We start from the raw sequence: 27,012 nt of genomic DNA, 5'->3' as shown, positions 1-27,012 counted from the left end.
GAATTTGTTGAAAACATGACAAACAGCCGCAATGAGAAAATTCATTAATAAAAACTGGTCCATCAGATCCATCATCCCCATCTTTATTTGATATATAAAGAAACTGAATACAAGCAACGTCTTTCAATAATTTTACAAACGCCATCTTCACCAAGTGACATAGCACAGCATCACTCAGAAGACAACTTTTTCAGCAAGCTTGATAATAAGCTTTCGGGGTGGCAGACTGTTTACCGGTAGCTTCTGTAGAGAGGACTATACATGCAACTCTCAGCATACTTCACAAGATTTTCTGGACGAGGGAGTCGTGTAGCAACACCTACAGAAGCAAATATAAGGTGAAAATTAAAAATGAATGGAAGTACTAATTCTTTTTGTCAGGTTATCTGCTGAATATGAATTAAACTCACCAAGTTCATATGCCTTGGCAGCTACATTAGCAGCTATTTCAGCTGAAATCTTTCTGATTTTAGAGAATGGTGGATAAATAAGTCCTTTATCGAAATTCTCCTTTGAAACTTGTCCCGCCAGGGCCTCAGCTGTTTATGGGAGATGCACCAAAAAGTTGGAATTAATGAAAACTGTAAGCATCTTATTCTAGAGCTTTTATGAAAGATTTCATCATTCCGAACATGCTGTCTACTTACAAGCTGCTAGAAGCATATCATCATGCACCCGAATTGCTCCAGAGATGACCAAGCCAAGACCAAATCCAGGGAAAATGTAAGCATTGTTGGACTGAATCAACAAGGAAAGCAGAATCAACCCATGTTTTCAAATTCGGTCATTATAATACAGGAGCACGAGTGTTAGTATGTAATTTACCTGGCCAGGAATATAAACTTTGCCATCATATTCAAAAGGATCGAAAGGACTTCCACTAGCAAAAATTGCACGACCCTAGGAAATGAAAGAAGGACAAGAAACATGACAAAGAATTAAGTTTCATTTACTAAATGGAATTTCTCATTCAAAGAAAATCCTCAATGAATTAATTGTTATACCTTAGTCCAAGTATAAGCTTCTTCAGCTGTACATTCTGACTGTGATGTTGGGTTGGAAAGAGCCAAAATGAGAGGTTTCTGCATCATTCCTATCTAAATGTCAATAAAACAGGCACACAAAAAGTTGTACAGAATTATAGATAGGCAGGAATTGGGGCAAGGAAGGAAGGAGAGCACCTCATTGAAGGAAGCTAGTGCCTCAATCACTTCTTTTGTGAATGTTTTTCCAATACCAGATGTTCCAATAAGAACTGTTGGTTTAATTGCCTGATGGAGTATGGCAAGAATTATCAAAATAATCTTCAAATTCAAAAAAAGAAACATATACGATCATATGGTTCATACCTTGACAGCATCAATGAGATCCTTAACGGGTTCATGTTCATGAGCCCAAGGCTTCTTAAAATTTTGAAGAGATTCTTTACGAGAGCTAACAATTAGGCCCTGAAAGATAATTCATGAGCTTTGTAAAGTGTGATAGGAAGAAAACTTTAAAAGAGAGTGGAAAGCAGAATCTTGCTTGAACAGTTACCACACCTTTGAATCAACAAGCCAGATCTTTTTGCGCGCCTCTTCCACAGGAACATTTGTCTACAAGAGACAAACAATACTCAACAAATGAAGATCGTTGATCAATTATGAGAAGTCTTTTACATCTCAGTTTGTACAAATTTCTTTTACCTTTTTTGAGATCTCAAGAGCTATTAGCTCTGCTATACCTGTCCCAGCCTACAATGAAGCCACAAAAGTAGGATAAGAATTATATTTCATGGTTGCAGTTGCCTACTTCTACTTGGTTGACATAAAAAGCCATCATATGAGATAGTGAAGAAAAAAATTGACGAAAAAAAGTCTTACTTCCCCAGCACCGAGGAACAAAAACTTGTGCTCAGACAGGGTACCACCTATCAACTTTAGTGCCGCCACAACTCCAGCAAGAACTACAGCAGCAGTCCCCTGACACAAAGAAACAATAGTTTACGAGTTAAAGACCTAATTGTACAAGCCCTAAATAGTTCCATTCTCAATATACTTTTTGCACCTGTATGTCATCATTGAAGACGAGATGAGTATTTCGATATTTTGCCAGCAGCTCAAAGGCATTGTGGTTAGCGAAATCTTCAAACTGCACATATCAGTTTAAGGCATAGACAACATCAGAACTTCATGTACAAATTCATACTCCAGAAATCATGTCACTATATAATGGAACATGTAACTATTGAGATAAATGGTGGTCTAAAGGGCTGCTGTAAGTTCAATTCCTCTTTTGTTGAGCTTTATAGTGTAAATACAGCAAATATTAATAATATGTGTATATATATATATATTCACTTTTTTTTTTTAACTCTTTTTCAGTTGGCACAAAACTGCTTTATTGTCAAACACATTTATAAGAAGCAAACATATATCTCTACTTATTCATAAAAGCTTACATAACTTGCAGAACCTTAACACACCTTTAGTTCTGCTGACCTTATTATCATAACTATATAACTAACTGAACTTTGCAAGTTGTCAGTACCCTTTATTCTCCTTATTCTAGCTGTTGATATTGGTATTTGTGCAGCTATATTTGGTGTCTGCACTTGAGGTCCTTGTACCGTGTTTCCCACCAGATCACTCCTCACATAGTCGGTATCATCTTCTTCTGAGTTCATTGCAGCAATCACAATATCCATATGTGCCCTTAATCGGTATCTAACCAACTCCCTTTGTGATACCAATGTGTAACGCTGCCTTGTACTTGGTGAAACATTGCAGCCAAAAAGTTGCTTGAGTTAACAGATATTGCAACCTCATAAGCTCCCTGATTTAGGTTGCGCCCCATTAGGCATAAGACGGAATCCTCCCCAACTATCAACACTTTCAGTAGGATGCATCTAAATTCAAAAAACTGAAAGTCTTGATAGCTGGGGAGGATTTCGTCTTGGACCTAATGGGGCGCGACCTCTAAATCAGGGAGCTTATGAGATTGCAATATCTGCTGACCAAGCAACAGTACAAGGCAGCGTTACACCTTGGCATCGCAAAGGGAGTTGGTTAGATACCGTTTAATAGGGCTCATATGGATATTGTGATTGCTGCAATGAACTTAGAAGAAGATGATACTGACTAAAACTATGCGATGAATATTGTGGTGGGAAACACGGTACAAGCACCTCAAGTGCAGACACCAACGATGGCTGCATCAACTATACCTGCACCAATACCAATATCAGCAGCTGGAATTAATAATGGAGCCAATCTACCAAACCTATTCCTCTGTGCTGAGTCGATAGATTCAACAAACTACCCACGCTTGAATGAAACTCCAGCTATACTACACCCTTTTATCTTAATACTATAGAACCTTGAGTAGAAATCATGAGTGAAATGGTAGAGCAGAATAAAGGGTACTGACAACTTGTTTTGAACATACTAAGTTCTGATAGTTGTACAATTATGATAATCAGGTCAGTATGTACTAAAGATGTGTCAAGTTTCTGCAAGTTCTGTAAGCTTTTAGGAATAAGTAGAGATATATGTTTGCTTCTTATATATGTGTTTGACAATAAAGCAGTTTCATGCCAACAAAAAGAGTTAAAAGAAAACTACACACACACACACACATATTAGTAATATCTGCTGTATTTACACTATACTGCTCAACAAAAGAGGAATTAAACTTACAAGCAGCCCTTTAGATAACACAACCTGTACAACAACTTTTTCGCCATAGTTCTGCTTCACAGCACCCATGAACTCATGTAAAAGCTCAGCATATTCCTGCAAGTGATGTTAAAACTCTCTCATCATGATTCAGGTAAATAATATGATGCATAGATTATGCACCTAGCATGATCAAGAAGCTACAAAACCTTTCCAGTTGCTCTCTTTTGTCTGAGCCCAATGTAGAACTCATCCTTCAGCAACTGCTCATTATTTGTCCCAACATCAATGGTTATAGGCAAACACTGCAGAAGAAAGTGCAAGGAAATTTTGTTCACAACTTACAGATAACAGTGGACTCATGGTTTTGAAGCAAGCCTATTGTGTAACGGTAAAAAAAAGATGTATATTAATTAGCACATTGGAAAAGGCCTACTGCTGAGGGACGAACTCCTCCAAGAGCTGTGTACAACGCCAACTTCCCTACAGGAATTCCCATCCCCTGAAACATGTCCACCAATGCCATGTGAGGGCAAGTAACTTTCCATCTTGTGGTCATTTGACCAAAGATATATGCTTATAATTTGAAGATTATGATACCGGACTCCTTACCTGACAACCAAGGTCACCAAGTCCCAATATACGCTCACCATCAGTGACAACAATAACTTGAATAGTCCTTTCAGGCCAGTTCTTCAATACCTCGAGAATTCTACCTCTGCAAGTCGAAGGATTTTCATGTGATCAGAACTTTATCTTGTGAAAACTGAAAAATCACAGGTGAAAATTGTACATCCAGTCATACTTCTCTTTCAGACTTATGTAAAGACCCTGAGGGCGTCTGAAAATGCTTCCATATTTCTGGCAAGCCTCACCAACAGTTGGAGTATATACAATCGGGAGCAATTCCTCGACATTATCAATGAGAAGTTTGTAGAACAGCCTCTCATTCCTCTCCTGTTAACCAAAACAAATAGAATAATCCTCTGCACCCTTGTTCCAGCATAAAGCAAACCGCCTTCACGATACTTGTAACACACTACAGAGTAAGAAGATACTTGTAAAAGAATAACTACCTGGAGTTCGGTCAGTGCCATATATTTTTGCAGCGGCACTTGGTATTGTCTGATATTGTGCATCAGCTTCTTCTCCTGGTTAATTTGGGAAAACAAAGAGAAACAGCAAGATGTCAACATTTACCTAAACTTCAAAGAATGTTATCAAAGAAAAAAGCCCAAAAGCTTAATTTAGAAAACGAGCTACGAATGTCATACAAGCTAACATGCCATGCTAAAACAACCCAAAATCTTAATCAGGAATAGTAATGAAACCTGAAGTTGTTGAGTGGAAGTAGCCGGAGGCAGAAGACCGCGCAAGTAATGAGCATCCCTCTCTTTCTCGGTAAATGCTAGCCCTTTGTTGTATTGAGGATCTCTCAGCAGAGAGTACCCACTTCAAAATCCCAGAAACTAATCAGTTACTGATATCAAAGAAAGTACCTTTTTTGTACATGATCCACAACAAAGTTCATAGAAAGGGAAAACTGAATAAAGGTATCATACATAACAGCGATAGAGAATCAGAATCAATGTCATGCAGCCTGAAACTTTTGCATATTTCCGAAAATAGAAAGAAGGTAAAAAAAAAAAAATCAAAAATCAAAATCTGAACTTTTCAGATACCAAAAGGGGAGAATCAGAATCCGATATCAGAACTACTTCCTCATAGTACTAACTCCATGAATGATCATACAGAGCAATACTTAGATGCTCTAGATTGAATTCAGATTAAAAAATAAAAAAAATAAAACAAACCATGATCAAGTTCTAGTGATTTCTCACCTGGCTACAGAGAAAGTCCACGGAGTGACGAGTTGGTCCTCGGTGGCAGCATCCTCACCGTAGACGTCCTCAACGCCGCCACCGACGGCGGCTGTGGGGTCCAGGTCAAGCACAGAAACACCATCCCTCACCTCCTTGAGTGCGCTCTCCATTCTCACCGACTCAACTCGCTCTTTTCTCTGACCAGACAGCGATCGTTTGAGTTCAAAGCTACTGGTTACAGATGATGCAGGGGAGTTCTGGCTCTGCGTTGCTCTAATAAGAGAACAACTCAACGACACATGCACACCACATCAGAACAAAGTTCTATCCCATTTTATTATTTAAAGTCAAATGGGAAGGTGGCCAATGCTGGTGAAGATAGAAAGGTGGAGTCTTTTTCGATTTAACTGGTCTTCTTTTCTATAATAATCCAGGAAAAAAGAAGAGACCAGAAAAAGGAGCTTTTTTGTGCACTATATATATATATATATATAAATATCTAGTGGAGGTGGTCACGTATGTCATGACTGATTTTATGGTTGAGTGGGGTGTACAATGTTTGAGACTTGGGAGCGAGAGAGACGTTCGTCGAGAATTGTATGATGTTCCGGCACTATTTACACACAATGAGCCAATCTACCGACTTATATTTTCCGAAATTTAATATACTGGAGTAGTAGAACACCCGATTATTGCGCAACAATTATTGGAAAAGTGGAAGTAAGACTAAGACAGAGTGACAGAGTAACAAAGACATGGGCTTTTGTCTGTGTTCGGCTGAAGAGAGAAGGGGAAGTAGTATACTTATTGATGTTGGATAATGAGATAATACACGGTGCTGTCGGTTAATCATGCAAGGAGAATCAGATGCATTATATAATAATTGAAAATTATGTAATAATCCGAAAATTTATTATTGAAATGTCAGAACCAAAATGATTCAATATAAAGAAGATAACTACGAACTTCTCCACTTTTTTTGGCTGAGAGCACAGTATTCTGAGCTTTTGTCCAAGTGACCAAAAATCAAGAAAGTCAAGCTTTTGTTTGGGTGTCTTGGTTTGAGTATGGTCCCAAAGCATATAAGCATATTCAGACAGTCAGACCCCAAGAAGCATCATTGTATGAGTCATGGAAGATCCACAAGTGTTGGTGTTATACACGTGTACGTATGGCTCACTTGGGGCATGGAGTCGCAAACATTTCTGGTCATTCTCTCTCGAAATATTTCATGCTGGGTCGTTTTCATTTTGGCCAAAAACAGAGACGTGCACTAGCTTTTCATTGACCTATATACATTATAATCTACACATTACATACAAATACTACAGTATCTAATATTACATACAGCATTCCTTGATTAAAATCAAGATTATCTGTTTCATTGGACTACATAATATCCTTCAAAACAGAGGGTAAGATCCTGAAAACCTTTTCACCAGGTTTCAAACTCCGGTCCTCATGAAGCTGGCATAGAGCTGCACCTGCAACTTTCCAGACAAAGCCACATTTCCCGACATCTTGTGCCCCAGTTTCAGTCCTCACACTCCTGGCATAGTCATAACAAACATGATAAATAGCGAGTGCGTCGTTATATATTTGTTGTCTGTCCCTTTTACTTTCCTCAAACTCCTCAGCCTCGAATAGGATCTAAGATGGAAAGTGCAGTTAGAAATCTTAACGCCATTCATTATTAAGAAGCATGAAAGTGATGAAATATACTCCAAGTACCTCTTTATACTCTCTTATGACGATATTGGCTGCCTGATTCTTGCTCTCTTTATCTTCATTTCCCATGGCAGAGGTCATCTTCTTCCGGTACTCTTTGTATCGTTTCTCCCATTCTTTCAAGCGGTCCTCAGGAACGTCGTCTTCAAAAAGAGGAAGTTTCCGAATTTCTGCACAGAGGAAGAGAGTGCTAAAAGCCTAAAACTGTTGTTTTATTAATGGAAAGGGACTTAAGAACAGGCCAACAATAAAGGATTGTATCACCTTTGAGAGATCTGTCTTCTGTTTTAAATTCCTCCACCTTATCATAAATGGATCCCAAAATGGAACTTGAATGGTAGGATTCTTGGTTTTTCTTCTCCATGAAATGTGGGAACTCTCGCACCTTCAATTCTTTTGGAACTACAACCTGTTACACAGAAGGTAAGCTTCGTATCAAAGCACAACCAGTAACTTGAAAGCACACTAAAATCATCAAGTAAGGATCACTCAATGCTTGAACGTCAAATATAACTGACCTCAAAACCTTTTTTTGGTGCATCGAGAGCTTCATAGTAAATATCAATTAATCGCAGTATCTTGTCCTTCAGTTTTTTTTTCACATCAATACTCGTATCTCCTAGAGTCAAAAATTTATCCATCAAAGCCATCCAGTTTTGAGCTGCCTCATACAATGCGAAGCTGAAATAGCAGAATTTGCAACACAGGAATGAAGAATTATCAAACATTAGGATCTTCATAAAAAATCTTGTACTAAGAATAAGACAAGAATAACCGTAAAGTGAGAACTATATAGCAGAGTAGGGTAGAAAGTTAGAAACCAATCAAACTGATTTGTAGAACTTGTATTCAACCTGATTTATATAAATAGTGGTCATTATTTATAGCAAAAAATCAATAAAACTGAGGTTCAACAAATTACTTGAAACATAATGGTCACCAACTTTTAGAGTAGGTAAAATTAATGTTTCATATGCAGTACGTACTCCTTACTGATCTCTTTACTAATATGATCAATGAATGATGCTTTGTCTTATGTAATTAAAATGATATCAAAAGGTTAAAAGGTTCTGTATAAGATTAAAGTCTTAAAAGATTGACCAAATAATAGCCACAACACAGTGGGATCCTAATTGAAACTAGGAATTTGAATGTAGTACCAACTAAAAGATTAAAAATACAAAGCATACCTTGGTTCAAACCTAGTCTTCAAGAATAGTTTGATGAGCTCATCTTCTAGATCATCCTTTGAAAGCTCGGTTGGTCTTTTACCATGAACTTTTTGGGCAGATGACTTTCCAATCCATGGTTCACTTGGTTTAAACGATTTTAATAGCTGAGGTACTTCCAATAATGAGTGTTAAATATTAAAAGCAAACCAGATATCATCAAGAGTGTGGAGAAGAGGTAAGAGCAATACAAGCCACTTAAATCAATTCCAATGAAAATTAGAAAAGAATCCAGAGGATGGACTGTCTAATGATTCAAACTTTTCAAATCCCATATTTTATTTCTTAGATGGAATGAATAATATAAGATCAGTTAACAAAGCATGGAGTATTGATCAAAGAAAAAAGAAAAACAACATGGTAGTTAAGTGGTATGGAAAACAAAACTATTTGCAATTACATGCAGATCTATTAAAGTATTTCTAAAGTGAGTCTGCATGCTGAATTCAAAACAAAATGAGCATGACTTATGTAATTGCCAACCTGAGGGTTTCTTGAGATCCAGTATAGATCACCATCAAAATCTCCACCAGCCATTTCATCAGCAACGGAACGTGGACCTTTACTAGAGAAGAATATACCGTACTTGGCCTTGCCAACAACAGATTCTAGTTCCTTGACATATCTGGCCTTTAGGACATGAATATCACCAAAGTGTAAACCAGGATTCCGGTACACTAGAAAATCTCCCGACAGTAGTTGTCCATTTTCTCTACATAATCATTGACAAGAAGAATGTACAACACTAAATATCATGCAGAATTCTGGCATAGGATATCAAGAAAACAAGAATGTACAACAAAAACATTGATATAATGATATAATTGAAGGAAGCAAACACAGTTTTCTAGAACAGCTCTACTGGAATAATTAGAAAAATCCTAAATGTAAACGTACTAGAACAATTAGTCAATACAACCTAAAATGTATCAGAATTTTTGCTTTAGCAGTATCCCATCAAAAATAAAGAAAAAGTAATACAATGCATTAGTAAGAGAATGATATTCCAAAGCTTACAAACAAAAGCATATCGCACATCTATACATCATTAACATTAATTCCAGAGACCGTATTTCATAGCTAATGGCAGGGCATGGACCCGAAAAGTAAGGACAATGTGTTGCTATAAAACAAAAAAACATTAAGAAGTAGAACCAAAGGAATAACTCAATTAAATCTAGCTATAGTGTAACAGATATTAAACATATTTATCAAATTCAGGAACACACTTTATATAACAGAGGAGGAACATGCCAGAAATCATACATACAGGATAATGCAAACTTCATCTTTTTCAAGTTTTCCTGTTGGGTCAGCTGTCCCCATCAAATAGTATGATTCAGGAATACAAATTTTCCCTTTTTTGAGATTGATCTTTTCCATGTCCATAAGGGTTGAAAGACGATATTGCACATATGGTTCTTCAAGAGGAATACCACAGGAGATCATTTTCGCAACAGTACGGTTGTCATCGATCTCGCCATATCTAAGGGCAACTGCAAATACAGACAGTAATGGAACCAATCAAAGAACTAGTCATGCTGGACAAAATACAGGTGGAACATATAAGAAGTAAGACAACGCTACTTAACCAATGAAAAGAAACAGAAAAAATTGGCGACCAATTTGACCCCAAACAGAAGAAAAGGAATGGGAAAAAGTTTCTTTACCTCTGAATGCTGCGCGTGGATTGCTAAAAACGTCACGAGTCTCTTCTAAAGCTTTCATAAGTAACTCGATGAAGTATTTTTTTGGCACCCCTCCATGGTACAAAAGTGCAATTAAGTTCCTCGACAAATACGTTCTCTTATTAAGTTTACTGCAAGATCAAAAGTTTAAGGTGAAATTTATGCCTTAAATAATAGATAATAGAAACAGGTAATGCTCGCCCTGTATCTGAAATTCTCATTCACAACTAACATCATTGCGAGGAGCAAAACTGCCATCATAAAATTTTAGCATAACTATTCTAATTACTATTGTGATCTAAATCTTCCATAAGCATTAGAAGATTCTCATGTCAAATATAATTGGTTCACTTTTGATAAATGGAGTGTGCGTGACAAGTCTGTCACTCTAATACACTCGAACATCACTGATTATTGTTGGATTCCCACCTTCATATTATTATTGTCTATATGATTATATCATAATCGTCAACCTAGTCTAGATGATAGCTGAAACATTCAGTAGTTCCTTATGTTCAGCAGCTGTAGGTTTATTTCTTCACCATAACAGTTTAATTTTTTTACCTATTTAATCTCTTCTCTAAGAGATAAATGTATATCACCTATTTTACCTGGAATCAGAGTAGAGATCCTTCTCAGTCTCTTAAGAATTTTGTTTTTCCTTTCCTCCCTCTTGCTTTTAATAAATAAAGCTATATTCCAAAATGTTGGAAATTTACCAGAAAGCATTACTCGAAGAAGCTCATACTCATATATAATTACATATCAATTTTTGGTTAACTTATAAAACTCTCTCCTTTTCTTACTCTGTTTTATTTTTAACCTCAAAAGAATCTCACAAGTCACAACACATGAGAAACTGTGTCCAAGATATGCCAATAATTACCAAGTTGATACAAAGCAAGTGATTTCACTGCAGGGAGCAAAAGCAATGAAATTATTGTAGGATGGATCTACCTTGTTCCTACTATCTCCAGTGAATTCACTGTTTGAGGATCTGACAATTTTGGATCTGGCTCAACTTTAACCATTGATGATCGAATCTTCAAAGTTCTTGGTGGAAGCTGCAAATTTTGATATAGAAATTCAAGCACTCCATCAATCATAAACCTTTTAGATTGTATTACTTCAGATAAATTAGAAGAATGCATTGCTGCCAGTGGTCAAATTGATCCTTTCCAAGAAGGCATTTTCAGACATGAAAACCAATAATTTTTTTTTTTTCACTTGTACTAAGTTCATACTAGCTTGTCTGGTCCTTGTTAGCATACAGAAACTCCTTCAGTGGACATGTTACATATATGTATACATCTCTTTGGAAAAATGAAAACTGATCAACTTAAAATGAAGTAATGAACGTTCCAAGGGTCCATTTAAGTGAAAATTTTAAAATGAGGGATTTGGATAAAAAGAAAACTCCAGTTACCTAGATGAACTGACTTTAATGTATAAATTTCGTTATTCATAACTCATGAGTAATGACCACTCTCAGAATTATTAGAAAAACAAGAGGGAAGTGTTAAATAAAGTAAATGTTTAAGTATAATGTATTTGAGAGAGATTGATGAGAGAGATGTATATCTTATTATTGAGAATAGGAGCCCTATATATATGGATTACAAAGTGCTAGTTCTAATGTTACAAGGAATACCAATCCGTGTAGGATTGGGAAATCTAGAACCTTCTCTCCTATTGCTACTCCTAGTTTGATAAGGCACACTAAATCGATATTCCTTCAACACTCCCCCTTGTGCCGCTTCAAACTTGGTGGTGACGCTTCATCCGTTGCCTCGTTAAAAACCTTGCCAGGTAACAAAAACCCTGTGGGATAAAAATAACCCTGGTCGAAGGACAAAAAGAGCACAACACGTCCTTCACTCTTCGAGATCGAACATGTAGACATCATAACTCCCCCTGATGTCGATATCTCCCCCTGATTGCTATAATCGTGGGAGTTCGGATAACTTTCTCAATCCGATGCTCTTCACATGTTTCTCGAAGGTGGATTTAGGTAACGACTTAGTGAATAAGTCCGCTACATTATCCTCTGATCGGATTTGATTCACTTCAATCTTTAGAAGTGATTGTTGTTGCTGATTATAAAAGAACTTAGGCGATATATGCTTGGTGTTGTCGCCCTTGATGAAACCTAACTTCATTTGTTCAATACAAGCTGCATTATCCTCATAAATGCATGTAGGTTCATTTGTGGTAGACTTCAAACCACAACTTCCTCGAATGTGTCGAATTACGGACCTTAGCCATACACATTCACGTACAGCTTCATGTAGAGCAATAATCTCTGCATGATTTGAGGAAGTAGCAACAAGGGTCTGTTTTGTAGACCTCCAAGATATCGCAGTGCTTCCCATGGTAAAGACATAACCAGTTTGGGAGCGACCTTTGTGAGGGTCAGAGAGGTACCCTGCATCAGCAAAACCCATCAAGACATCATTGTCGTTTTGATGGAGGGAGATAGGAGAACGCCGGCCACCATGAGCGGTGGCGGCGCCGGCGGCTGCAACATGGCCGGCGGCCATTCCATGGACGGGGGCGTTTTGCCTTTTGGGGTCCAATCCCAATTTTCCGTCATTCCTTTTCTCTCTGTAGGGATAGAATAGGCCCATATCAATCGTACCTCTTAGGTATCGAAAGATTGTCTTTACACCAATCCAATGGCGGCGTGTTGGCGCAGAGCTATGTCGAGCTAACAAGTTCACTGCGAATGAGATATCCGGTCTTGTGCATTGAGCTAAGTACAATAATGTGCCTATTGCACTCAAATAGGGCACTTCGGCCTCTAATGGCTCTTCGTCCTCATCCCTTGGACGAAACGGATCTTTTCCGGGCTCAAGACTACGGCCGATCATGGGAGTACTCGTAGGCTTTGCTTTATCTTCATTAAAGCGCCTTAGGATTTTCTGAGTATATGCAGACTGATGGATCAAGATTCCATCACTACGGTGCTCGAGTTCTAAACCGAGACAAAACCGTGTTTTCCCAAGATCTTTCATCTCAAATTCGGATTTCAAGTATTTAGCAGTTTCCTTCAACTCATCTAGAGTTCCAATTAGGTTCATGTCATCGACATAAACTGCTACGATTGCAAATCCGGAACTTATTCTTTTAATGAACACGCATGGGCATATTTCATTGTTAATATATCCCTTCTCAATCAAGTAGTCACTTAGACGGTTATACCACATCCGTCCGGATTGTTTTAATCCATATAGTGAGCGTTTTAATCTTATTGAAAACGCGCTCCGTGGTTTAGAGCCACTTGATTTGGGTAATTGAAGTCCATCTGGAACCTTCACATATATCTCTGAATCTAGATCCCCATAGAGATATGCTGTAACCACATCCATAAGCTGCATGTCAAGTTTTTCGGAAACTACCAAACTGACGAGGTAGCGGAACGTTATAACGTCCATTACGGGAGAATATGTCTCCTCGTAGTCAATTCCAGGGCGTTGTGAGAAACCTTGCGCCACAAGGCGGGCTTTGTATCTAACAACCTCGTTTTTCTCATTACGCTTTCTAACAAAGACCCATTTATGGCCAACAGGCTTTACACTTGGGGGTGTCTGCGTTACAGGCCCAAATACCTGTCTCTTTGTTAGTGAATCCAATTCAACCTGGATTGCATCTTTCCATTTAGGCCAATCCGCTCTTTGTTGACATTCTTCAACAGAGCGAGGTTCGATATCATCATATTCTATAATTCCTTTTGCAATATGATATGCAAATGCATCATCAATCGCCATAGAATTTCTATCCATCATCTCATGTACACTAGTGTAATTTATGGAGATCTCTCTATTCTCTGGAGTTGGTTCTGACATTGGAGCGTCCCCCAATGATGTCTCTTGGACATAACCATAATCCGGAATATTCTCATGAGATGGATTATTTACATCGATGATTAATGGATTATTTTGTGCCGAACTCGCTTTCTTTCTTGGGCGAGAATCCATCGAACCTATGGGCCTCCCGCGCTTCTTGGCGGGAGCCGTGGGCCTAGCCACAACGTCACCATCATTGAGAGATGGGACGTTGGCGCCATGCTCATGCATTCTTGAGTTGGCGTCATGTCCTCTACTTTTAGGGACATCAATCCTTGCAGGCACGTTTGCAGCAGGTATGTGTGATCTCGTCACTTTAGCGATATCAGAAAAACGCATCAGGCATCGAATCTGCTACGTTCTGAAGATCGAGAATTCTCCGCACTTCAATTTCTGACTGTGCGGTTCGGGGATCAAGATGAGACAGAGTGGGGACAGACCACGACAATTCCTGTCGTTCCTGTTGAACATTGATGTTCTTATCTCCCCCTAACGACGGGAAGACTGTCTCATCGAAGTGACAATCCGCAAATCTAGCGGTAAAGAGATCGCCTGTCAAGGGTTCTATGTAGCGGATAATCGTTGGAGAATCATATCCAACATAAAGGCCTAATCGTCTTTGAGGACCCATTTTGGTGCGCTGTGGCGGCGCAATAGGCACATAGACTGCACACCCAAATATGCGTAAGTGTGAGACATCAGGCTCATACCCAGTAACCATCTGGGACGCAGAGAAGGGTTGAGTGGCAGTGGGCCTCAGACGAATAAGCACAGCTGCATGCAATATTGCATAGCCCCAAGCAGAAATAGGGAGATTGGTGCGCATCACCAATGCTCGAGCAACCATTTGTAGTCGTTTAATGGTGGCTTCTGCGAGACCATTTTGGGAATGAACATGAGGAACAGGATGTTCAACATCAATCCCAATGGACATGCAATAATCATCAAAAGTCTTTGATGTAAACTCCCCAGTATTGTCTAATCTTATAGACTTAATGGGATGATCAGGGTGGTGAGCCCGTAACTTAATTATTTGTGCTAGGAGTTTAGCAAATGCAGCGTTCCTTGTAGACAATAGCATGACATGTGACCAGCGTGTCGATGCATCAACCAACACCATAAAACATCTAAATGGTCCGCATGGTGGTTGAATAGGTCCACAAATATCACCTTGGATTCTTTGCAAGAATGGTATATTTTCTTTGGTGTCCTTTGCATAGGATGGTCTCGATCCTAACTTTGCTAAAGAGCAGGCTTTGCAGAACGAATGATGGGCTTTGGAAACAACCAATGAGGATTTTGGTTGAGCCATGAAATCACAATGGACCTTAGAAGTAAAAATGGGAGTCAAGGGAGCAGGGGTGGCGTCAAAGCCACCCTTGGGCCGCAGGGGGATGGCCGGACTTGAGGGGGAAAGGCGCCGTGAGGCGCAGGTGCTCCTCCTTGATCCAAATTTCGAGTTTTACTTCCTTTCGTTCTGAAAAAGGGATGTCCGTGTGAAGTCTTTAATATGCGGATCATCATGTCACGACCTGGGTGTCCCAAACGGTCGTGCCAAAGCCTATATGTGTCGGAATCCCATAAATCATCTCTCATGACATGGTTGGATTCAATGACTCGAATAGTGGTTGCATACAACCCACTAGATCGACACATAAGTTTCTCTAATACTCGTTTATTTCCGTAGTCATTAGAGGTGATGCAAAGGAACTCTTGTCCATTCTCACAATGCGTTTCCGCATGAAAACCATTGGCTCTTATATCTTTAAAATAATAAAGTTCGAAAAACATGTCTACGACATGAGATAAAATAAATCGATACTTTATTAATAATATCCAATGATGACACCAAAGTTTCGTGACCATAATCTAATCTAATATAAAAATCAAATCGTAGACAAATCGTAGTCACTCTATCCGTTCGGCAATTTCAATTTAGTTGTGACCAGGTAAGGTAAGGCGAGATTTTGGTGGAGCGTTGCTCACTTTTAAAAACCGTTCTCTCAGATCAAACCTTGCCTAGACATCACAAGTACTCTTGAGTACGCCTAGAGGGAAAGAGTTAATACAATAAGTCATTTTATTGATATAAGGCATAATTGTCATGACATAATTCTTGGAAAAATAAAAGACTATAAATAAAAATCTGCGGTATTTTGTCTTCATCGCCAGATTTAAAGTCTTTGTGAACTCGAAGTCTTGATCACCATGATGCGACTACCTTCATAGGTACATTGCAAATTCAGGTCCATTGATCAGACGTTCCATATCAGAAATATACACCATAAAGAGGATTCTCCCTTGATTGAGGCGCATTGGCGCAATATGCATAGTCCCTAGGACTGGTGGCGTTGGAAAGTGGTGTCCATGGCCAACGTTGGCTCCATGGTTTCCAACCCTATTTCCCTCAAAATCACGCCTCCTACGGTCGTGGGATTGTCGCCTTGAGCGATTACCTTCTTGAGCATTTCGATCGTATGGATCATGACGTCGATGGCGACTTTCTCTAGCCATAGGACGATGCTCTTGATAGCTATCTTGAAGCCTATCAATTTCTCTTTTCACAAGTTCATTGCCATGTCTTTCAGTAGTGGCCATAGCTGCAATAAGCTGTTGGAAACTTGTGATCCGTCTTGCATTTACATGAGTCCGGAATAAGTCAGAGGACCTCATAGCATAGACGGGGAAGGTATTGAGGGTTTTCTCAATCAATTGGTCTTCTGTGATTGTTTTTCCACAGAGACGCATCATTGCTTTGATGCTGAGAGCTTCCGAATAAAATTGCATGACAGTGTCAAATTCATAGAAGCGAAGATCGTTCCATTCTGCTTCTGTATTCGGAAGGATGGAGTCACGAATATTGCCATATCGTTCGTGAAGCGCTTGCCAAAGCTTTATAGCGCTATCCTCATTTATGAACTCAAACTGGAGGTCACTATCCATGTGACGTTTCATAAAGGCAAGTGCCTTGGAATTATCTTTCTCAGTTTGAGGGTCTGGAGCTGTTTCTATAGGACAAAGCTCTTGGATTGTGTGCAATAAATCTTGGGCAGTAAGATGGGTCGCAATGTCAATGGCCCAGTATAAATATCCTTTGCCTGCATAATCCAATGGAACAAAATCGAGTTTGTTCGTGTTTGACATCCCGAGAGATGAAACAGGGACAAGTTAGTTTCAGAGCCAATGCTTCCACGACAACTAAATAATAAGATTTCCGAGCTATGCTACCAAGAAATCGATTTCCAAGAATAATTGGATTAGACCGAAACAATGATGTTTATATGGTCGTTAATCGATGCTTACGGACGCTCTTAGTCCGAAGTCTTACGAACGCTCTTAGTTCGTTAATCGATGCTTACGGACGCTCTTAGTCCGAAGTCTTACGAACGCTCTTAGTTCGTTAATTGCGTGAATCCCCACGATTCCGCTTTTCTCAAAGATCGAACCTACGTTATAAGAAAAGTGGGATGTAGAAGAAGGGAGGTTTTCAAGTCCCCGAGAAAAGAAGAAGAAATATAAATTCTGAAATTATAGGAACTTCAAAACTTACTCTTTTGAATACTTACTTGTATTTGGATCACGCGCGTGTCGATGCAGGCGTGATGGAGCGAAGTAATCCGAGTAGATTCTGTTCTGAACAGCTTGTACCTCGATTGGTGTACAGATCTCAATATGACTCCGATAAGGCTGAAATTCGGAGGTTATATGGAAGAGACAGAGACGAACAACTTTGATGAAGAAAGTTTTTCGATCTGAGCTTCCGAACTAGACGTTTCGAGGCTTGCAAGAAGACGGATGTGCACAGGAACGGGAAAAAGATGCAGTGGGTGTGCGTTGGCTTGTTTGCGCAGCAGGGATGCTTCGGTGGCAGCAGGCTGGAACGCAGGGCTGCAGGGAGGGGGAAGCAGGGGCTGCTGTGCAAGGTTGCAAGCACACGGGTGCTCGGGCTGCAGCGAAGGCTCGGCTAGCTCGGGCTAGGGGCTGCTTTGTGAATGAGTTTTGGTTTTCTGTTTTGTGGTTAGAGTCGTGCTGATAACGTGTTTAAGTATAATGTATTTGAGAGAGATTGATGAGAGAGATGTATATCTTATTATTGAGAATAGGAGCCCTATATATATGGATTACAAAGTGCTAGTTCTAATGTTACAAGGAATACCAATCCGTGTAGGATTGGGAAATCTAGAACCTTCTCTCCTATTGCTACTCCTAGTTTGATAAGGCACACTAAATCGATATTCCTTCAACAGTAAATACCTTTTTCAGTAATTTAAGTTACATATTTCACTTACAAAAACAAAAGTTTTATATGGATTTTATTTGAATAAGAAGTTGAGTTATTTAGTTGTTTCTTTTTTACTTTCTTTTGATTAGTTTCTGTTTATTTTATTTTTAATTAAAATGATATGAATAACTTCCAGTTGAACACATAGAGAGAGTTAACAGCTCCCCCTACCTCCATCTCTCGCATGCACTCATTCATTATTAACTGATACAGAAAGACAAACAGACCATACTCTGCTCATAACAGTATAATAGAACAATGTGGTGAATATTAGAATATGTAATGATATGACATGCAGCCAAGTTGGCTCCAATAAGAAGTAATTTTTAAGAAAATGGCAGAAAACATACCTCTTTATTGACAAGAAAAGTTCCTTTGATAGCACGGCCTTCGTAAAAAAGTCGGAACTGCATGAGCAAAGGCTACAGGGTGGAGGGAAAAAAAACAAAGATGAAATGAGAATCCATTGCAAGCCCACAACTTAAAAGAGAACAGAAATTGCAACACTACATCCGCATACCAGTTCCCGAGTTCTAGTGCCTGGCTGTTTCCATTCCAGAATTTTGTCCTCAAGTTCACCATCAGGATCATCAAGTCCCTAAAGCATGAATCAAAGATAAGTCATGCACATAAAAGAAGAGGAGAAATATGGAGCTGTGTCCATAAATTCAGATTGGCTCAACCACTGAGACAAGTGCAAAGATAAGAAAAGGTTCATTCAATTCCAGGAGACAGAATCCATTGCGCCTAGCACATTCCAGATTGGCTCAACTATTGAGACAGAGTGCAAATATATAAAGAAAAGCATACTTGCAGAAGGCACAGAGTGATGGGGCATAAAAATGACCCTTGCACGTTATACATGTTGCCCTTGCACACCGAGTTTTTTTCAGCTGTGTGACAAACTACCCTGTCAATCTGTCATACCAAGTGACCAGGTGAACTACCCTGTCTTATATTCTTCTTCTGTATCCATATTCATGGTTATAAGATTTCTATATCTACATATATATGGCAATACAGCACAAGGAAAACCTACTAGTTTCAAATATTATCCACACATTGAAAACTAAATCTTCTGCAATACTTATTTTAAAAGCTCTATCATAAGTCAAACTGCAGTAGTAGACGGTAATTCAACTATGATCTTAGTATGTACTATATAGTTATTATTGCTTCAAATAATATACATAAACTTAAGAGTAAACTAAAATAGAATCAGAAACCTCGATGTGTTCACTATTGATCTGCTCTCCTTTGCGTGCTATCTCAGGACAAAGTAAAGCCAGATCCTCAGATATAAATCCTGTCCCATCAGTATGTATGCGAGGTTTTCCATCTACATAGATGGGATTACCAGACTCATCCTGCAATTTAGGAAAAACAAAAACAAAAAGGAAGAAAAATAACTCTGCTTTTAAAATTGAAAAGAAACAAATTCGAAGAAAAGGAAATATAAGGACCATGGAAAAAAAAATTAGGAAAGGCGAGAAAGTTCATGGAAAAATGGTTATAAGGATCATACGCGACAGTCTGTCTTTGATGAATTCCACCTTGACATGTGACCAATTTATTTCTAAAGTAACTGTCTTGGACAAAATGAGAGATAACCTGAATCTCCGACACAGATGGGACTTTAGAACCAGAAAATAAAATTGACTGTATACAGCTCGGGAAAGAATTTTGCTACAAATAATTAGATACCTATCCATGTAGCTGGCCAAACTAGGCCGAGTGTGTGCATGCGTGAAAAGAGATCTTCCTTCATGCATCGTTTTGCCAGATAACTTATAGCCTATACCCCTGTCTATCACTGCATCAGAGCTCCCACGAACGAAGTAACATTTCACAGGTGATGAAGTTGGGTCTTTCCACATATTCTTTCCTTTGTTACCAGCACGGAACACTGATTCATAACCATGATAAGAAAGAATTAGAGAAATGATAACAAGTTCTGCTAGGATTCTTAACAACACAATACTACCAATCCAAATACTCGGGTTTAAATGACAATAAGAAGTGTCGACACATAGAATCCCAATTCTGCTATATAGCTAATATGGACGACTTACGCATACATGCAATATATATGTGTCTACCTGATGATTGTATCAGGAAAAGAATAAAACATTATGAATTAGCAATGTATTCTATTTTTTTACTCAAACAAGCATTGCACTAAGTAGAATGTGGTCATTAAAAATATGAACTCAATCAAGAAAGCTACATAGAAGAATAATTTCAAAAATGGTTAGGGAAGAAACTTTTCAAGAACTGGAAATACAAAATTCAACATATGAAGGCTTGAAAAGCATACCAAAGAAAGCATATCGCCGCAAACCAACAAGGATGCCTTCTCGCATTAACTTGCTATATGTACCACTGGAACATTCCCCTGGGGTAAATTTCACCTCCAAAACATTGTCATCTCCTAACTGTTTCTGCAGGAGAGTTCTTGGTTTCTCTAGGAAGGGACCCTGAGTTTATTATAAAACAAAAGATAAAAAAAAAAAAACAAAGATGTTATTCATCCAATGTCTGCAAAATGAAATGTCAATAATGGTAGCAGCAACACGATGATCATTAACCGAAATAAAAGCAGAGAATCAGATGGAAATTGCTTACTTTCATAGTATATATGTTTAAAGTGCCTCGGGTTTGACAAGTAAAAAAAAAAAAAAAAACATGATTTCCAGAAAAGAATTTCAGACAGTTAATTATACAACGCCATAGGAGCTTTAGCCTTGGAACTTTAGACTTCCTGTTTAAACATTGGAATGTTGTATGTAATATTAGATACAAACCCTGATTGACTTTTAAGCAATGACTACCTGCATTACAGCTTCTCTCTGAAATATAAGAATCTTTCTCCTCCTGTGTATGCATATGCAAGTATGGAAACACATTTGTATGCGATTAAACAAGCTAAGGGTAGAGAAGAAAACCTTGAACCTGTAACTCCCATCCACCGAAACATAACAATAGTACTGGTGTGTTCTTTGAGAATCCCAATCAGAATACTATAATAAACCCAAAACATGAAAGAGTCAGACACAGTAAGGGATGCTAGGGCGGCTTATGCAGCTGTTAGAGAAGACTAACAATGATTCTTTAGAAGGGGAATAGAAAGAAGCTGACAATTAATGGATTAAAATTTCACTTCAGAATCTCAAGACTTTGAAAACTGCGTGACACATTAACATCAGTATTTTTATCCCTGAACTACTTGAGAAGTGTAAAACCTGATGAGGCAAGGTTTTGACCAGAGTGGTCCAAAATCATTTTATTATCTTATGCAAGGTTATTTGTGAAGAGTTACGAGGAAAACCATCTCTCTTCCTTTTTACCAAAATATGGCATCCAATATTACTTTGTGGGACTTGTATAACAACTAACAAGTAGAGCAGGATCGGTTAAAATCACTTGGTGCAGATTATGAAGAGTAAGGCATTAATATGCAAAAGAGCAAGAATGAGAGAGTGATAATCACCAATGGTCGGTCAGCCTTGCCAACATTGTTTTCACCCAAAGCATGCCAAACTGTGGTCTCGAACTTTACCATTGGCAAACTTTTCCAGCTCCTGATAGCCTCCGCTTCTATTACATCTTTTAACTTCGTTCTGAGAATAAATAAATGAGTCAAGACAGCAGGTATACATTTTAATCAAGATGAGCTTCAAAACAAAATAAACAACAAAAGGAAAGGGAAAAAAACATAAAGAAAAATACTTTGTCATACCCTCCAGCATAACTCAAAATCAGAAATTGCTTTCTGAAATCGAGTTCTCCCAGAGCTTCTAAGTGTGCTGGTCCATGGTCTCCAGGATGGTAAAGAACTGGGGAGTGAGTGACAGTCTCACCTGTATCAACACGCACTCAGACTTTCACGGAGACAATTGGTTTAAGGTAACATAAACCACCATTGATCAAAACGCAAAGCATTGAAAAAAGTATTGAAAGTCTGATCTTGAAAGCTCTGATAAAGTTGAACAGGAGTAACAGGAGAGGCAGATAGGGTTTGAAAAGGAGAAATACAAATACCTGTAGAAAAATAAGGAGAGGAATCAGACTTACATATATGTAGACAGAAATGGTTTTAAGATAACATAACCTTTAGAGCTATCATAACTTTGTACAGGAATACTAGAAGGAGCAGATAAGATTTGATAAGGAAACATCAAAGAAAGTTATCATAAAGTTGTACAGAAATGAGTTCATGACCAACATAGAACATTATTTATCAGTGAAAAACATGAAATAAAGTACTGCAAGTCTGACCTCGGAACCACTCATAGAGTTGTCTAAGAGTATTAAAAGGAGCAGATAGGATTTGATAGAGAGAAGGGAAGGAATAGGGTGATTGTCCATTGCACACTGTCCCGGGGGATGGGTTGGGAGTCTCATCTGCACCGAACAAACACTCAAACTCATCAAATACCTTCAATTTCATAGTAAGACTCTGTTGATCACTAAAAGCATCAATGAGAATAAAAGTCTAACCCTGAGGCTGAGAACTGGAATAAAATGATGCATCAGTAATAGTAGGAGAGGAATGGCTCTGATAAGAAGAAGTCGGGGAAACTTGAGAAGGAGAAGCTGAAGAATAGAGTGGCTGTCGATTAACAGGAGAACCACACTGGATTTTCTCACCTGCAACAAATCTCTCACTAGTATTAACACAATCGGCTTCATTTAGGAATTTCATGAAACAGCAGTTGATCAAATTGAAAAACCCTATAACTAAATATAGCCGTTGAGAAACAGAGGAACAGAGTCCATTCTCCCCAGACTGGTCTACAACTGCAACACTACCACACCCTCAAACTCAAATTGAGACAGGGGACAGAAATTGCTTCCAAGTTTACAAGGTAAAGCAGGGAAGCAAAAAACAGTAAAAATCCAGACCTTGAGAATGATCAGGCCGTGGAGGACTAGTAAATGAAGAAGAAGAAGAAGAAGAAGAAGAAGAAGCAGAGGGACTCTGAGGGGTCCACACTGCTCTTGAAGAAGACGAAGAAGATTCATTTTCTAGTTCCTTGATCATGAAAGAGATGAATCCATTGAGGGTTCTGATGGGAGTTTTGCTGTTGTAAATTTGGTTTAGCACGTAGAGGGCGTCTTGCTCGGTCAGCAATGCAAGCTTTCTTCTGATGCCGTCGTTCGGCTGTGGTTGGTTTTTAAGGTCGCATATTCGATCCAGCGATTGCTGCACCGAGTCAAGTAGCTGCACGCCTGACATGGCTGCTTCTTGGTTGAAGGACACTGCTGCTCTGGGTTGATTGTGGTGGTGAGAAACTTAAAAGCCCCAAGAAGTATAGTGGTGGCTGTTGTTGAGGTTTCCTGCTCTTCCAAGGTTTGTAAATATAGCAGCGTTTCCGCGACATTATTCGAGTCCATCACCATTCCTTCTCCGAGAAGGAACCATGGTGCTGTGTGCTCGGAAAGCTTTCTTTTTCTAAAGATAGAATCTTGACTCGGATTGATGTGTTTAAAACAAGTCTACCTTGTAATTTAAAAATAAAATAAAAAATTTTGAAAAAATAAAAATTATTGATCGGGAGAGCTTCTAAAGGATGACTAGTTGACTCGTCGAAAAACAAGGAGGACTAGTTGATGATTTTTTTTGTGAGACCCACTTTTCGACCACAATTCCACAAATGAACCATTAGATGGCTAGATATTCATGTGTAGATCATTTATGTAATTTTTCAACCAAATTGAAAATCATTAAGACATTTATAATCATGATTTATCAATTATGAATATGAAAATGACAAGAAACTTTCCAAAAAAGACATTATTCGAGCCCACCACTGTTCCTCCTCATATAACGAACTTTCCAATGGTGTTGTGTGCTTGGGAAGCTTTCTTTTTCTAAAGATGGAATCTTGACTAAGATTTTCTAAGTTGACTCATGCTTTTGAAGTAAGTCTACCATGTAACTGTAATAATAATATTTATTGATCGGGTGTTTACACTAGGTTTATCAACCTCTATTTCGTCAAATCATAACTGTTGGAGAGAGACTCCTGATAATTATTAGCAATCTTCTAATTGTCAACATCTTTATCTGAAGAGGTTAGAGGAAGCATGTTAGAAGTACCTCTCGTATGTGATAACTCCACGCAACAATTTAGGAGTTTGGGTTAGAATTGGCCAGTGGTATATACATATCGAAACAAAGAGAGAGATATGAAAGATAAAGGACTTTAATTGGCTTCATGGATCAGTTAGGACTCTTCAGCAAAGACGTGGTGTAGTGCTAATTAACTAATTGATCAATGTTGATTAATCATGTATAATATTATAAGACGTTGGAAGGTTAATGCATGATAATTGACAGGCCACTTGTCACATGAGAACCACACTTCTATTTGTTGAAGTATTCCAATGCATCAATTAAACCAGGGCGTCAATTGGATTGAAGTAAAGGCAGCTGCATGGAAGAAGAACTCAACCACTTCAGCCTCTATATAAAGAAGCAATCGACAGATCAAGAGACACACACATCTCCAGTCAAAACTCCATCATAGGTTTCCTTTTATTTTTCTTAGCTCCAGATTAATTTCATTGTCTTTTCAATTCTTTAGTTGTTGGCTCTACTAGTTCAAGTCATTTCCCTTCGTTTTTCTTGTAATCTAGTATCGATATTTCAATTGTTTCATTTGTTACTTTTTGATAATAGTTGATAATTTTATTCTTCAAGCCATTTATTATTTTCTTTTTCTGCTCTTTACTTTATCGCTATTTACTTTCCTACGATTTACTTTATTGCTTTTTACCTTTCTGCACTTAATCTAGAGTTTACTTCCTTGTTCTTTTACTATCATGTTTATGCTTTTGCATTAGTAGTTTAATGTAATTGTTCAGTTACTAATCACTATTTGCTTCACCCATTGAACAACTTGAAAGTCCTTGTCTCCAAGGCATCAAACCCTCAGTCAAGATTGTTCCTTCCTCGGCTTTCATTCGCTCGACGAAGTCAGAACACACGCACTACATCTACTACATCTACAATTGCACACTTTGCCTTCTGGCCGTGTGCTGGCATGCTCCGGATTCTATTCATTGAGAAGGACATTTGTTCCTTGATCCCTCGGCTGTATAGGCCGAGGTGAAAATCAGAGGCAACATCGGGAGAGCTTTTAATGGGGACTAGTTTAAGATTTTTTTGTGAGACCCACTTTTAAATCACATTTGTGCAAATCAACCATTAGATGTTTAGATTTTCATGTGTAGATCATTTATGCAATTTTTCAACCAAATTGAAAATCATTAAGGTACTCATAATCATGGTTTATCAATTATGAACATGAAAATGACAAAGAACTTTCCAAAAAAGACATTATTCGAGTCCATCACCACTCCTTCTCGGAGAAGGAACTTTCCAATGGTGTTGTGTGCTTGGGAAGCTAACTTTTTCTAAAGATGGAATCTTGTCTCATATTTTCTAAGTTGACTCATGCTTTTGAAGTCTACTGTGTAATTGTAAAAATAAAAACAAATAGAAGTATTTATTGATCAGGAGAGCTTCTAATGGGGGCTAGTTTAAGATTTTTTTGTGAGACCCACTTTTTGATCAAATTTTCGCAAATCAACCATTAGATGTTTACATATTCATGTGTAAATCATTTATGTAATTTTTTAACCAAATTGAAAATCATTAAGACATTCATAATCATGATTTATTAATTATGAACATGAAAATGACAAGGAAATTTTCAAAAAAGACATTATTCGAGTCCATCATAGTTCCTTCTCGGAGAACAAACTTTCCAATGGTGTTGTGTGCTCGGAAGCTTTCTTTTTCTAAAGACGGAATTTCTGAGTCGTTGACTCATGCTTTTGAAGCAAGTCTATTGTGTAATTATAAAAATAAAAACAAATAAAAGTATTTATTGATCAAGAGAGTTTTTTTTTTTTTTTTTTTTTTTTTTTAAAGAAGCGGAATAAGAGCTAACTCAGCGCTCTTACCCGAATTTATTGATAAAGAAACAAAAGGTACATAGCAAGGGTCCCTATGCCAATACCTTGCCATAAGAAAATACAAGCTAAACAAGTACAACTGAATGTAACAATTACTAGTACAGAGGAAAAACAACTGAAGAAAACAATTACAATAGATAAAGGAAAAACTAATCAACTACGTAAAAGGGTAGTTAGTGCCTGATGTCAAATCACGTCCGTAGAGACCTGTAACAAAAGAAGGGACTTTAATGTACCAAATAGAACCCATATTGGTGGCTCCAAAGTCAGCCAATGCATTTCCTTCCCTGTAGATGTGACTTACTTTAAATTGCATGAGTTGCACACATTGCATGCAATTAGTCCATGCCACCCTTAACTTCCAAGGAACCAACTGAGGTGCCTTGAAGTAGTGGAGTACTAGAGCAGAGTCTGTTTCTAGCCAAAGCTTCTGCCAGCCCCTTTTTGAGGCCACCTTTATAGCTTCCATAACCGCCGAAAGTTCAGCCTCAATTGCACTGGAAACAATAATTCTATGTGCAAAAGCACCCCTGAACAAGCCCTCTGAATCCCTGAATACTTCACCAAAACCTGCTGCTTGAGGTCCTTTGAAAGAACCATCAGTATTAACTTTTAACCAATCCCCTGAAGGAGGACGCCAGTTAACTTGGATAAACCTTGGAGCTGTTAACCTCAAAGGCGAAAGACCAAGTAAATTAAAAATTGGCAGCGCTCCAGCTGAGGTTGTGAAGTGAGAGAAGTAGAGGGAAGCATAATCTTTTAAAGAAAGTAGAAA

The 27,012-nt window shown here is 38.3% G+C and overlaps 3 protein-coding genes across 3 annotated transcripts; all 3 read right to left on the bottom strand.

Annotated features, from left to right (window-relative positions):
- Window positions 1-21: 21 nt before the first annotated feature.
- Window positions 22-5,871, bottom strand: LOC112189881 (NADP-dependent malic enzyme). Its single transcript, XM_024329259.2, has 19 exons — window positions 5,498-5,871; window positions 4,988-5,108; window positions 4,733-4,807; window positions 4,462-4,613; window positions 4,269-4,374; window positions 4,093-4,158; window positions 3,866-3,961; window positions 3,702-3,773; window positions 2,047-2,130; window positions 1,863-1,961; window positions 1,686-1,733; window positions 1,542-1,595; window positions 1,350-1,448; window positions 1,182-1,271; window positions 1,005-1,082; window positions 826-900; window positions 648-738; window positions 411-539; window positions 22-319 (listed from the first exon to the last, which is right to left on the bottom strand). The coding sequence occupies exons 1-19, from the start codon at window positions 5,647-5,649 to the stop codon at window positions 231-233; spliced, it is 1,776 nt and encodes a 591-aa protein (XP_024185027.1). The 5' UTR covers window positions 5,650-5,871; the 3' UTR covers window positions 22-230.
- A 798-nt stretch (window positions 5,872-6,669) lies between these two features.
- LOC112189880 (probable RNA-dependent RNA polymerase 3) lies at window positions 6,670-20,090 on the bottom strand. Its single transcript, XM_024329258.2, has 14 exons — window positions 19,956-20,090; window positions 19,777-19,862; window positions 19,478-19,618; window positions 18,772-18,849; window positions 18,602-18,673; window positions 11,082-11,188; window positions 10,107-10,255; window positions 9,707-9,932; window positions 8,920-9,148; window positions 8,398-8,543; window positions 7,726-7,888; window positions 7,472-7,616; window positions 7,211-7,377; window positions 6,670-7,129 (listed from the first exon to the last, which is right to left on the bottom strand). Exons 2-14 carry the CDS (start codon window positions 19,810-19,812, stop codon window positions 6,869-6,871), a joined length of 1,920 nt encoding a protein of 639 aa, XP_024185026.1. The 5' UTR covers window positions 19,813-19,862; window positions 19,956-20,090; the 3' UTR covers window positions 6,670-6,868.
- A 1,753-nt stretch (window positions 20,091-21,843) lies between these two features.
- LOC112189884 (uncharacterized protein DDB_G0271670-like) lies at window positions 21,844-23,685 on the bottom strand. Its single transcript, XM_024329262.2, has 5 exons — window positions 23,157-23,685; window positions 22,752-22,901; window positions 22,530-22,655; window positions 21,991-22,292; window positions 21,844-21,871 (listed from the first exon to the last, which is right to left on the bottom strand). The coding sequence occupies exons 1-4, from the start codon at window positions 23,488-23,490 to the stop codon at window positions 22,153-22,155; spliced, it is 750 nt and encodes a 249-aa protein (XP_024185030.1). The 5' UTR covers window positions 23,491-23,685; the 3' UTR covers window positions 21,844-21,871; window positions 21,991-22,152.
- Window positions 23,686-27,012: the final 3,327 nt, after the last annotated feature.

Source organism: Rosa chinensis, chromosome 2 (genome assembly GCF_002994745.2).
Source record: "Rosa chinensis cultivar Old Blush chromosome 2, RchiOBHm-V2, whole genome shotgun sequence".
Classification (NCBI taxonomy): domain Eukaryota; kingdom Viridiplantae; phylum Streptophyta; class Magnoliopsida; order Rosales; family Rosaceae; genus Rosa; species Rosa chinensis.
This window is presented reverse-complemented; position numbering and strand designations above follow the sequence as displayed.